Source organism: Dipodomys spectabilis, unplaced genomic scaffold (assembly GCF_019054845.1).
Source record: "Dipodomys spectabilis isolate Male_0828 unplaced genomic scaffold, ASM1905484v1 ptg000331l, whole genome shotgun sequence".
In the NCBI taxonomy this organism is placed as follows: domain Eukaryota; kingdom Metazoa; phylum Chordata; class Mammalia; order Rodentia; family Heteromyidae; genus Dipodomys; species Dipodomys spectabilis.
The window spans coordinates 85245-98575 of NW_024871008.1; the positions used below are offsets into that span (position 1 = coordinate 85245).

Sequence of the window (13331 nt, forward strand, 5' to 3'; positions counted from 1 at the left end):
GTTCAGCCCTCAGAGCTCTCCGTCATGTTCTTCCTCCTCCAAAGAGGACGTTGAGTCTACTCAGCAGGCCTGACACTGTGGTCCTCCCTACTAGACACTGCTGCTACCAGAACAGAACCAGAAGGAAGCAAGGCCTGGCCCACTGGGAGTGACCAGTAAATACATGTCACACGGGGTATCTACAGGTTTATAACATCATCCATCACCAAAAGTAGGGAGAGGAGAGAATTATCAGACTGCCCTGTGTGATTTCATGAGTATCCAGGAAGACCCTTAACAGCAATGAATGCGGGAGCCACAGTCTTGGTCACTTGCATGTGCTCCTACAAGTCAAGCCTGAGACAGAGCGTGGCCTGGAAACAGGACTTGAATGTCTCTGCTGAGAGCTGAATCGAGCATCCCATTCCAATTCAACAGCCATTTCTCCTTCCGTTATCCATACCCTTTCTATTGACGCTTTATTGTTCTTACTTTGGAAAATGTGGTTGGTAGCAGTAGATAGTTTCTTGAGGAAGACTCATTTCCAAAGTGACATCAACTCTGACATTAGTGCTCGTCCCTTGAGGAGACAGCAGGCCTGTCACAACCCAGACTCAGGAAACGACTGAGGAAGCAGCTGACCAGGATGTCAGCCTCAGAGGACTAGTGCTTAAAGACACTTCAGTCAGTTAGACAGGGGCCCCAAAGGCTCCCACACCCGCCCCAGCAGTTCCCCCTCATTACTTAGAATCTATTAAGCTGATGCGTTCCTGACCCAAAACAAATTAAAATACATTTTGATACACACTCTTCTGAAAGCAGTCTTGTGCTGTGGACATTTGATGGTGACAAATGCCAGGGCTTTCTGTGGAGTGACTGTCCCTTCAGCCTGTCTGTCAGCTCTGAGCCTCAGTAGTGACCCAGGAGGATGAGCTGGAAGGTGTGGTCTGCAGAACAGTGTCCCCAAAGATGCCCATATCCTACTCCCAAGAACCTATTAATATGATCCTTTGAATACATAACTGAGTTCAGGACCTTAAGATGAGGAGATCACCCTGAACTATCTGGGTGGCCCATTCATAAGGCAGTCTTCTGAGGGAGAGGGAGGAGGACCAGAGACAGAGACAGGCTGGGAGATGCTGCACTGCCAGCTCACTGTGGTGGGAAGTGTGTGCACTGGAGAGGGGATGAGAAACTAACTAGTAAATGAGATAGACTTACTTTTTCAGAAAAACTGAGCTCACAGTGACAGTGACAGATTCATAGCTACCAGATTTAACTACCAGATTTCAACACAGCCTGGAGCAGATGCACAGTTTAGCTTCACAACATCTACCTTGCACTTGGCTTCACTGCATGGAGACCAACTTTGGAAAGCATTTCCTTTGGTCTAATTCATCTACTTGCACTGCCCAGCTTCCTGACACTGAGAGGCTCTGTGGGCTGTCGCCCAGACAGTGGTCTCTGTGGTACATTTGTTCACAGTCATGACCGAGGAATGACACACAGTTTGTAGTGTGGAGGGACGCTGCCTAAACCAACTGCAATCGGGGTAAGGTCAATGGCCGTGGGGTCCACCAGAGACTTCAGATTAAAATGCTGCAGGATAGCAGACAGGAGCAGAAACAATTCCATGCGGGCCAGGCCTTCTCCGACACACACTCGTTTTCCTAGAAGTAACAATACTGATGAGACAAGAAGGGAGCCTCCAGAGGTTATTAACACTATTAATAGTAGGGCCTCAATGGGAGAGCAGGAGGGGCTATCGGCAAACTACAGCCTAAAGCAGAAGACACCCTCGCAGACGATGAGAAGCACAAAACATATTGACAAAACACAAGAATATTAGTAACTTATTCAAGGACCAGTTTGTATACTACAACAATCATGCAGAACTCAGCTGCAATAACTAGTGTCAGAATAAAGTATTGATAAAAACAAAAAGTTACAATAAGTAGTTGTTAAATCAAATTTTAAAAAACAGCATTAGGTTAGGGAAATTGTTTCCAGCCAGTGAAGAAGGAAACATCTAATGCTCCCCCTGATGCCCCAGGAAAGACAGCCCCAGGTTAGAAGCCCATTCAAACAAGAGGTGTTCATCTATCAAGTTGGTCCTAGGAGCTTGCTTCACCAGAACCCTGGTGAGGCACCGGCAAGGGAGCAAGGCACCCAGTCATATCAGAGAAGGCCTTGCTACTTCCTAAGGAGAGAGAGACTACGAAATCGAAGGCTGCAGGGCTTTTGTTCTGTTTTGGTTAGTAAGCCTTGTTTAAAATGATGAGGAATTAAGAAATATGTTTTGGGGTTATTTTTTGTTGGTCCTGTGGCTTGAACTCTGGGCTTACTGGGCTTGGGCATTATCCCTGAGCTCTTCAGCTCAAGGTGAAGGCTCTACCACTTGAGCCACAGCGCTACTTCGGGTTTTCTAGTGGGTAATTGCAGGTAAGAGTCTCATGGACTTTTCTGCCCGGGCTGACTTTAAACTGTGATCCTCAGATCTCAACCTCCTCCTGAGTAGCTAGGATTACAGGCATGAGCCACCAGCGCCCAGCAAGAAATATGGTTTTGAGATATTCTTACTATGTCTAGTAAAGCAGACACAGTTTAACAATGAATGTAAAAACATATTCCATCCAAAACATTGAATTGATAAAAGATGTAATCTAAGTTCTCTGAACAGGGAGGAACATGCTCAGATCATGTTCTACATACAAACCGGGGCATGGCAGGACTGGGTGTGGTCCATGTTGGGGTGATGGCAAGACAGACAAGGAGTGGAAATGAGGAGTGGAGGATGTGACCCAGGAAAGCACTACTCTGGGTCCTGCTTACCTGCAGAAAATGGTTTAAAATAGTCGCTGTACTTGAACTTCCCATTGTCATTCAAAAAGTGCTCTGGCTCAAATTTATCTGGTTCTGGAAATTCTTGGCTGTCATACAAAAGTGAATCCAGGGCTGGAATTACAACTGTACCCTAGAAAAAGTAGACGCATCGGTCAGTTAGCTTTAGAAAATATGGTCTTTCACCTGGAAGTCCCAATGAATAAAAGATTATCTGATTTTTATTGTGCAGGATATTAAATATCTAGTTAGGAAAGTTGTTTAGTTAAGGACTAGACGGGAAACAACCTGGGGTCAATCCTAAATGAGATAACAACCGGAAACTTCACAGAATGAAAACCCGGTCTTGGTTGGTGATTTTGGCTCCTGGGATTAGAATGTGCTACGATTTCCAGGCCTCCTTTACGGATGTACTCTCCTAGTATGCCCGTTTCTCTAGTCACCACGTCACGTGAGAACGTCCCTGGCAGTGGCACTCCGCAGGGTGGGAGTGCTGACCTGGACCACCATCCAGGCACCCTCACGACAGAAGCCCTGGAATTCCTGTCTGGACCCCAGCAGGCAAAGGGTGAGCCAGTCATCAGGACAAGGCTCACAGGAGGCATTGCATCTTGTCTCTGACCTTGGGAATCCGGTATCCTCGGAACATGATGTCCCGCGTCACCTCATGGGGAAGGCTGGAGGGCACAAGGTTGATGAATCTCTGAATCTCATGCACCACAGCATCCATGTAGGGCATCTCCAGCCTGTCTTTGACGGCAGGGACGCGACTTGGCCCAATAACCCTATCGATTTCTTCATGAAGTTTCTCTGCCAAGACATGAATGAGATCCATTTAAAGAGCTGATCCTGATCAAAGCAATTGTAAGCCCATATGGACGTGTGTAAAAGAAACCCTTTGGTACAATGATGTTAATACAAATGTGGGAACAGGTGAATAAGTAATTGATTTCCCATCACATCCTCCTGTGTGTCTAATCAGTTTTCCATCTACCTACCCACGTTTCTACTCATCTGCCCATACATCGTTCTACCACACCTCCACACATCCACCCACTCTTCTGCCCACCAGTCTGTTATATAGCTATCCTTCTATCCATGCGCCACAAGTTTAAGATCATCACATTTATGGCATATTTTTAATTTGGAACCGCAGGTAATTCAAATGCAAAGAAGACCTAAGGTCTCACATTTATGGATGTGAGATTATTCAGTCAACAAATAGTTTGTTATCCATTATCTTACCTAATTATTGTTTATCCAGCTATTGTCAGGAAAAAAGAACAACAAAAAGATCTTGGAAGTTATTCCTTGGAAGGAAATACTTGTGTGATTATCACTCCTGGCTGCTTTACTCTATGCTTCAAAAAATATGAAGGGGAAACATAATAGAACTTTTCAATCTTTTGGGGTTGAGTCTTGAGCATGCTACACAAACATTTGCCGCTCAAATTATGCTGTAGCTTTTTACTTATGTAGATGCATGTGTGTATGTGTGTGTGTGTGTGTGTGTGTGTGTGTGTGTGTGTGTGTGTGTGTGAGCGTGTGTGCACGCTGGTCTGAGGATTAAACTCAGGGCCTGGACACTGTCCCTGGTTTGATGCTCACGGCTAGTGCTCTACCACTTGAGCCATTGCTCCCCTTTCAGCTTTTGGCTGGCTAATTGGAGATCGTCTCATCGACATTCCTGCCATATTTGAATAACCATTCTAAGATCTTAGTCTCCCGAGTAGCTAATATTACAGGCATGAACCACCAGTGCCTAGATTTTTATTTTGTTTTGAGACTGAGTCTCACCACTACCTTTTGCACAGGCTGGCCAACACCAGATTAGCTTGAATTACAGATGTGTCCCATAATACCTGGCCACAGACTACTTGGAATCTGAAAGTCCCTCTCTGCTAGAGCTAACACAGCCATTAGACAATTTCTCAATCCTTCTCTGTTTGAAATCACCCATTAAACTTTAGGAAACATTAGATGAAAAAGCAAACTTCAATATGTCATTTATAGCATGGAAACCAGGTAGACTATTAAGCTGTGTACAGCAAAGATGTGAGTGGGCATTGAGTTAATAGTAAATGCACTGAGGGACAATAGGTAGCAAACCTGAAACAGCGCCATCTCTGGGCAGGCAGGCAGGAGTTGGAAGGGCTTTGGCTGTCTCTGAACATGTACATGTTAAATTTGGCAATGAGCGTTGGGGAGTTGTCATACTCACTTTATGTCTCTATTAGGAATTCCTCATAATTAATAACTTTTCTGTCAGTGGTGGGCTCACACTCTGGATCTGGGCACTGTCCCTGAGCTTTTCAGCTCAAGGCAAGCGCTCTACCATGACAGCCACATCATCACTTCCCTTTTTCTGGTGGTTAATTGGAGATAAGAGTCTCATGGAGTTTCAAACAAAGGATAACTTTGAACCACAATCTTCAGATCTTGTCCTCCTGAATGGCTAGGATTACAGGCATGAACCACTGGTACCCGGCTTCAAAATTAATCATTTTAAATCTTTCTTAGATCATGGTTCTCATGGTAAGGTGATCTACACTTAGTTCTCATAGCACAGTGGTCAAAAGTTCTTATTTTATTTTGGTCGGTTGTGGGGTTGAACTCTGGGCCTGGGCGCTGTCCCTCAGCTCTTCAGCTCAAGGCAAGCGCTCTAGCACTTGAGCTGCAGCGCCACTTCTGGTTCTCTAGTGGTTTATTGGACATAGGAGTCTCACGGTCTTTCATGCTGAGCTGCCTTTGAACCACGATCTTCAGATCTCAGCCTCTTGAGTAGCCAGGATTACAGGCATGAGCCACCGGCAGGCGGCTTGGTCAAAAGTTTTTCTATGGGCCTGAAGCATGACTCAGGGATAGAGTGCATGCTTAATATGCACAAAGACCCGGGTTCAATCCCCTATTGCAAAAAAAAGTTTTTCTTATAAATGCTGCCCATGCATACAGTCTCTCTCTCTGGACTTCTGGCTCCTTCATCCTTCACATTTCTGTGTGACAAAAAACAAAAACGTTTCTGGCTGAAAGACCAGGGATCAGGCCTGACCCTGGACCTCTCATGCACCCACGGCCTGGGGCCATGGCTTCATTCCACACTGGCTCTCAAGACGGGTGAGCTGGAAGAACACAGCACACTGAAGGACTGCCCTTTGCCCAGAACTTAGTCCAGGTCCAGTCAGCAGCAAGTGTGCTTGGAGCAGTGCTCTGGACAGAGTGTACCAAGGAAAAGGGTGACAGGGCTCCAGATCTACGGGTGCCCTCACCCCACTTCTCCTTACTTGGAGGTTAGCGCCAACAAGCTGTTTCCATTGAATTGTCCTCACCTTGCCTCTACCTGGCCGGGGGCGGGGCAGGGCGGGGCCATGACCCTCTGCACACCAAGCCCAGGCCTCCTTGCCTGCACCAGGCCTGCTCCAGACATGGAGCCCTACCTGCCTCTGTGCGGCTGGGAAGTCTGTGGAATGATGTGGCTCTGAGGAAGCTTTGGGTGCTTCTCTCTAGGTTCCATCTTCAGTTGTCCCAAGACAACTCCAGCCTTGTCCCTGAACCCAGCTCCGCCTAAGCCCAGGCTCCACCAGAGGCAGCTAAACACTGTTGTCACTGTCATAAAGACGTTGTTTATAAGGCAGAATGCAGGCTGATGTCCTCTCCCTACTTCAGTGTGGAGCTTCTCTTTTTTGTAACCAGAGGCTCTGGTGGGGCTTGAGATAACAGTGTTCAGAGGAACCACAGGGGCATCTCCCCTTAAAAGAAGTCATTCCATGATCCTGAGAAAGGGAACAAGCAGCTGTAGGCTGACAGGTGAGGCCTATAGGCTTAAGACTAGTCACGCAGAGACTCAACCATGACACACAGGCTTCTGTTTGTTATGTGCATACCTTCAATCTCGGGGTATTTCATTAGAATCAGGAGCCCATATCTCAGAGTGGTACTGGTAGTTTCTGTCCCTGCAAAGAACAGGTCTGCCAAGGTCACAGAAATATTTTCCAGTGTGTACACAGGCTCTTCGCTATGTTTTTCCTGTGGAGTAGGAGACAGACAGGTACTGGGTGAGATGTTGTCCCCAGGTGCTGAAAGTGATGTCTTTTGCCCTTCAGCAGAATAGAACCAGTGGTATGGCAGGATCTCCTGGTTCAACCAGGCTTTGATCATCTCTACCTCACAGATAGGCAAACAGAGGCTCCTAGAACACAAGCTAACAGGAGGACAAAGCTCCTCAACAAGGCCACGGAGCTATCTCCATCAACAGAGCTAGGGCTCTCCTGGGGGAACTGAGGAACTCTAGCCTCACTTTTGGGCCTCCAGCTGCATGAGCTGCTGAGTCTTCTTCCAGACTTGGGCAGGGAGGGCTCAGCTGAGGAGAAGAAGTCTCAGCCTCAGAAGCCATCCATGGGGAATTAGCATGCATTGACATGTTATAAAAGGGTACTAGAGGCCTCACCAATCTGGGCAAGGCTAGTCCAAGGGGTTTCAAAACCATGAAACTGGGGAGGGACAGAACCTCGAGAAGTCCAGCACTGCTGAGGAATAAGTGCCACCAGCTGTTCTGACGGATTCTGAAAGCACTACAGCCCTCTCCAGCCTGGGAAACTGAAGGAGAGATCCACCTGCCCATCCACCCTTCTCAAGAGTGGAAAGAAGAGCTCAGGGGTCATGCTGAGCCCAATGTGTCTTTAACAATAAAAGAGCATCAAGAGCAACCAGGGTGAACACTCTAGATGCCAGCAAGTGGGATATGGCCTCAGTCTGAAAAATATACCACATCCACCTTCTATTCTATGCCAGATACCTTCTCCATTTCCACCAGCAGGCGGTCAGTCACATCACGGGGGCAGTTGAGATCCACAGACTGGAGATGTTCCTCGGCTTTTTCAAGTGTGTACTGTTTTATTTCAGACACATTCTTAAGCAGTTTTCTGTGGCTTCCAGGCAGGAAGCGTAGGTAGCCCGATGAATTGTTATAAAGCTAAAAGGAAGAATATGTTACTGTATCATTTTTGTGGATGCCACATCATTTCATGTGCTGGGATCATAAACCTCAAACATCAATTCATGCATGAGATAACTATACAATTTAGGATATTTTGTGCAACAATGTCTTTGTGGTAAGAGTAATTATTTTCCCACGCATTATATCTCTGTGATGAAAATGTGCTGACTTGTGGATGAAAAGCACAGTTGGGTTAGGACAAAGATGCTCATGGATGCATAGACATCTCTTAAAGGGCTCCTGGAACTATCTAGTCAAATACTTTGACATGCTCCTATTCTAGAGCTTTTCCAAACCTTTCTATCCATTTGACCTAAATTGTCTCTATTTCTTTTTTTCATTTTTTTTTTGTCAGTCATGGGTCTTGAACTCTGGGCCTGGGTGCTCTCCCTGCACTCTTCGGATCAAGGTTAGCTTTCTACTACTTGATCCACAGCACCAATTCTGGCATTTTTTTTGTGAAAATACTGTACAGAGGGGATACAATGACATGGGCAAGATAATGAGTACATTTCTTATGAAGCATTGTAGCCTCCTCCTTTGTTTCCCCTTCCCATCCCTTCCCATTCTCCAGCCCACCCCCACTTCTGGTTTTTTGTTTATGTGGTGCTGAGGAATTGAACCCAGGGCCTCATGCATGGAAGACAAGCGCTCTACCACTCGGCCACCTTCCCAGCTCTTGACCCTCTTATTTCTATGGTAACTGTACAACAAAAGATTAATGAAAAGAAACCAAATAACTACCTGGACCCAAGCAGTGCTAAGCAAGTAGAAGTCCTCATTGAACAAACGCATGAGCCTATGAACCGTCTTGTCATTATAATCGAAACGCCTGTTGAAGAGGATGTCGGCGATGACATTGCAGGGTGCACAACCAATGAGAAAAGTAGGGTCAAAGGGCTGGCCTGGAAAACAGGTGAGATGTTAGAGCCCACGTTGGTGTAAGGACACGAGCCAGGGCTGGCTAGCCCACCCCTCAGACGCCACTGAGCCTCACCAGTCCCTGTGAGAGCAGGGCCTTCTCAACTATCCTCACGTTTCAGTGCTCTCTAGAGCACAGCAGACACACTTGGTGTGCATCCTGCTCCATTACAGAGTAGAACTGGAAATGAATCAAGGGAGCAGTGCCTGAGAAGCATCGTCACTCTCTCCTGAGAGGAGAGGAGCTGCCTACCACTTCAAGGTTCTTCAGAGCCTTCTCGGGCCTGTCCAAGACCCTCCTCCCTCTGTCTGCCTGGGAACACTCACCCTGGGTCTTCCTGAGCTCCTCCACCAGGAAGCCAGCCTCCCTCTGGATGCGCTCCTCATTGCCCTGTTTCCCCATCCCATAGTCTCGGAGGATGCTCAGGGAAAACCGGCGGACATCCCTCCAGGTGTGAGAATTGTTGAAAATAACTCCTGAAAAATAGGGGCCAGCAGAATTTACCCCAATTGCACAAGTCTCAAAGAAACAGGAGGACTGGGGTGACCGCATCAGAGGCTCAGTACCAGTTGTGATGTGAAACTATGGAACAAGTCCCCTTGAAGGGAAGGGGCAGGCCTTGTTTCTCTGGCACATTCAACCCTTCCTGGATGTCTGCGTCTAAGCAGCAGTTTATTTTCTTTGGTTTTATACTTACGGCTAGTCTTCTCCATGCTAAACAAAAATGAAACCCCCACAGCCAAATCAAGAGAGCTAGCCACTTTCTGCCTATCAACAAAATTCTTGTGTGGCCTTCTGTTCCCATGGATTTTAACCATCAAGTTCCAAACATCTCAACTCCCGGCACTGCGGCTCCCTAGCAATCTCGTTCACGAAGTTCTGAAGGCCTCCGGACTCTGCTGTGGGCACCTCAAGCTGGGAAGACTGAGCACTTCCCCCTCAGCAAGCCTTCTAGGACACAGTCCTACCCTGCCTTTCCCTCCTCCAGAATGTGGCCTGCGGGACTCTCAGGAGCATGGAGACATTTGGAATGAACAGATCTAAAACCATGTTCTTTTGTCCTTGAAAGTGTTAATAGAGACTTGCGTCCCTTGCAACGAGTTTCAGCAGTCCAGGGCTGCCACAGACCCACTCTGTTCCTGCCAAGCAGTGTCTGGTGCCTTGTGCTTCCTGTACTCCAGAGGCCCCGGTCCCTTCCTCCCTACCTCCTCCCTCCTCTTCATTTATCCATGGCCCTTCTCCAACAAGGGTATGTGGGTACCTGCTCTCTAAAAGGTACTTGCTGGGCACTGGGCATTCTGGGATAAGCAATTCACAGCACCTACTCAACAAAAACTTCACAGCAGCTTTCATACAAGGACAACCCATCCCCAAATGGTCTGAGGGTCTTTTGGCTTTCTTTTGTCTTTCCTTCTTTTTATAAATGTCTGAGACCAGGACAAAAGTCTGTAGCTAACGCTTTTGCACTTTGGCTACTGCTCCACCAATTAAGCTGGCCCCTAACCTTCATTTTGTCTTTCTGATTTCATACTGTCATTGCTGTCACTACGATTGTTTCTGTAGGACTTGGGAGGGGCATGTCCCTGTCCCTAGTGGGCCTGACCATACTTGCTGCCTAGGAGGTGGACTCACCCTTGTTCTCATGCTCCTTGAAGGCAGGGATCTCTGCTCTGCCAGAGAACTCATTCTTGTATTTCAACAGCCCCTCCTTCACGGCCTTGTAGCCATGCAGGACCACAATACGGTTAAAACCCAGGTGCAGAGTGAAGACAGGCCCGAAGCGCTCTGCCAGCTGTGGGGATCAACACAGAGTGGGTCAGGAACAACACTGCCAGGCATTATTAAGACTTTGGCTGTGGAGGGATCTGGGGAAAGGCTGTCTTTGTCTAGCCTGATGTGGGGACACTCCCCACAAGAGGCTGCATTACTTACATGGACACCCTCTTCTTACCTGGACACCAAATCTGGGGACATTGGCCCCTCATGTCTCTTCCCTGTGGCAATAGACCCCATGATGCTGCCCGTTGACCTACAGTCTGTGGCCCCATAGCCTGTATCCTCTCTGCAGTGCTTAATAACACCCTAAAGCAAATGTCAAGCGCCAGATCTGCTTGATGGCATTTGGCTTCAGTCAACTCACACAACATGCCCAGGACACAGGTCCTGATGTTCTGGTGAAACGTCACGGCCCAGCACTTACCTCTTGACTTTTCTTTGGCATCTAATGGTGTGACACCAGCCAAGATGCACCTGACATTACGTCACAGCTGGCCCGGAGCAATGCCAGCCACATCAGCCTCACAGGCATCCCACTACATGGTCCTTGTGTGGCAAAGCCATTCTGCATGGTGCACACCTGAGGTGTACCATTGGTTATCACTCTTGGATATTACTATTAATTCAGTTAATTCTTAACTAGGCTAGCACTGAATAACAATTTAAAGCCCTCACATAAGATAATTCCCAACACTTTGTCCCTAAAATAACAATGTTTATATTACCTTGTTTAAGGACTTAGGAACATCCTTCAAATCCACACTGAAAAAGTTCCCAACAATAGGCAGTGGGAAGGGCCCCGGGGGCAGGTTCCAGCTGCTGAGTATCTGCCTCCAGAGGGATATGAGCAGGAGGGTGGCCATCCACACCAGCAGAGCCACGGTGATGCAAAGGGCAGCCATGGTATCTAGGGTCCTGGGCTGACTTGTAGGGATGACCTGCAGGGAAAGCAAAGCTTTTATAATGCATTATTGAGAGGAGGGTGACCCACCAACCAATGACATTTGCTCTTTCCCTAGGCCCAGGGATTGGCTGGTTATTAGCTGCCGCTGGGCAGCACTTCAAAGTGTGATCCCTAGAGTAGTTGCCTATTGGAAGTTGCATCTGTGGTTTGGCAAGGATGAGGCTGAGTTTGCCAATATGTGATCCTTGTCACATTGCCAGTAAACACATCAACTATTCACCAGCCCATAGGCCAGTCCTGGGGGTGGGAGACCACCCTCCCCCTTGATACAGCAAGGGTGTTCAGATCATGTTTACATGAGTTTGATGGGGGTAGGGTTATGTAATGTAACATAAGGCATGTGTGACCGTCCAGACAGGCTAGAGGTTAAGTAGTGCAAACATCTTTTACCTTCCAATCAGGATTGTCTTAGCTGCCCCAGGACACTTGGATCACCACTTGGAAATTGTGGAGAAGGGAAAATTAACTTATGAGCCCTCTCCCACTTTGGGAAATCAACTAGAAAATTCAGTGGAAAGAAAATGCAAAGAAAGGGAGTTGCCTAATTTTTAGAGTTAGTCTCTAGTTTTAAAAGGTACACCAATATACATAGTATGTGCCTTTTGCTGAGTATAGCACGTATCTCTAGCTAATATGTGCATTTCTGTGTGGAGGGGGTCTATATAGTACTGAGGCTCTAACCTGAGGCCTTATTCAGGGATATAACTTGTACAGGGCATAATTTTGTTGTAGAGAATTAAGTGGAAATCTTTCTCCATTATCACTCTTTCCTTTTTAATTTAATTTCGTTGTAAATGTGATACACAGAGGAGTTGCAGTTATGTAAGTAATGAGGACATTTCTTGTTGATCCTGTAACTCCCCTTGTGTTCTCCCACTTCCCCCCTACCCTCCCCCGCTCCCCCCTATCCCCTGCTCCCCAATTTGCAAAGGTCATTTCCAACATCATGTCTTGTGGGTATCGCTGTTGCCCTGGCTCACCTTTTGCCCTTGGTTATTACCCTTTCCTTCCCCAAATCAGATAAACATATAGAAGAAATGAGGTAACAAAATCATAATCACTGACAACAAGGGGTAAACCAAAGGAAAAAAGAAAACAAAAATATCACATAGTACATTAAAAATAAAAAATAAAACCCATTTCCAAAACCTTCAGTCCTTTTTTTTTTTTATTGTAAGTCATGGGTCTAACTCTGGGCCTGGGCACCGTCCCTCAGCTCTTCAGCTCAAGGCGAGCGCTCCACTGCTTGAGCCATAGCATCATTTCCAGTTTTCTAATGGTTTATTGGAGATAAGAGTCTCACAGACTTTCCTGCCTGAGCTGGCTTTGAACTGTGATCTTCAGATCTCAGCCTCCTGAGTAGCTAGGATTACAGGCGTGAGCCTCCGACACCTAGCTACTTTCAATTGATTTTGATTAATGACATTTTATTAACACTTTTTAAAATGTAAAAATAAGCCTTACTCTGGGGGCTCAGGAATATAATCCTAGCTACTTAAGAGGCGGAGATCTCAGCATTGAGATTTGAAGCAGTCCAATAGGACAAAGCTGTGAAACTCCTATCTGCAATTGACAAGACAAAAAGTGGAAATGTGGCTCAAGTGGTAGAGCACCAGCCTTGAGTAAAAAAGTCAAGGAAGAGAACAAGGCCCTGTGCTCAAGACGAGTACAGACTCTCTCTCTCCCTCTCTCCTTCTCATATATATATATATATATATATATATATATATATATATATATATATATATAATATTAAGTACTTTTTTGCCTTTTTTCTGTCAGTGCGTTAAATTCAGAAGACTGTGTTTTTGAAATATGTTGTTTTTGTTTATCTAGGGGTAATAATGAAGCTCCAC

General features: G+C 46.5%; 1 protein-coding gene across 1 annotated transcript; it reads right to left on the reverse strand.

Moving 5' to 3' along the window:
• Window positions 1-1442: 1442 nt before the first annotated feature.
• LOC122095017 (cytochrome P450 2E1-like) lies at window positions 1443-11470 on the reverse strand. The gene is made up of 9 exons (XM_042665544.1): window positions 11237-11470; window positions 10368-10527; window positions 9062-9211; window positions 8558-8718; window positions 7613-7789; window positions 6702-6843; window positions 3443-3630; window positions 2812-2953; window positions 1443-1649 (listed from the first exon to the last, which is right to left on the reverse strand). The coding sequence occupies exons 1-9, from the start codon at window positions 11411-11413 to the stop codon at window positions 1465-1467; spliced, it is 1482 nt and encodes a 493-aa protein (XP_042521478.1). The 5' UTR covers window positions 11414-11470; the 3' UTR covers window positions 1443-1464.
• Window positions 11471-13331: the final 1861 nt, after the last annotated feature.

Coding starts and splice junctions, on each gene's coding strand:
- LOC122095017 (XM_042665544.1), bottom strand. CDS start 11,413: ATGGCTGCCCTTTGCATCACCGTGGCTCTGCTGGTGTGGATGGCCACC. Junction 8,719..9,061: donor GGAGCTCAGGAAGACCCAGG/GTGAGTGTTCCC, acceptor CCTGTTTTCCAG/GCCAGCCCTTTGACCCTACT. Junction 6,844..7,612: donor TGCTGGTGGAAATGGAGAAG/GTATCTGGCATA, acceptor CCTACTCCACAG/GAAAAACATAGCGAAGAGCC.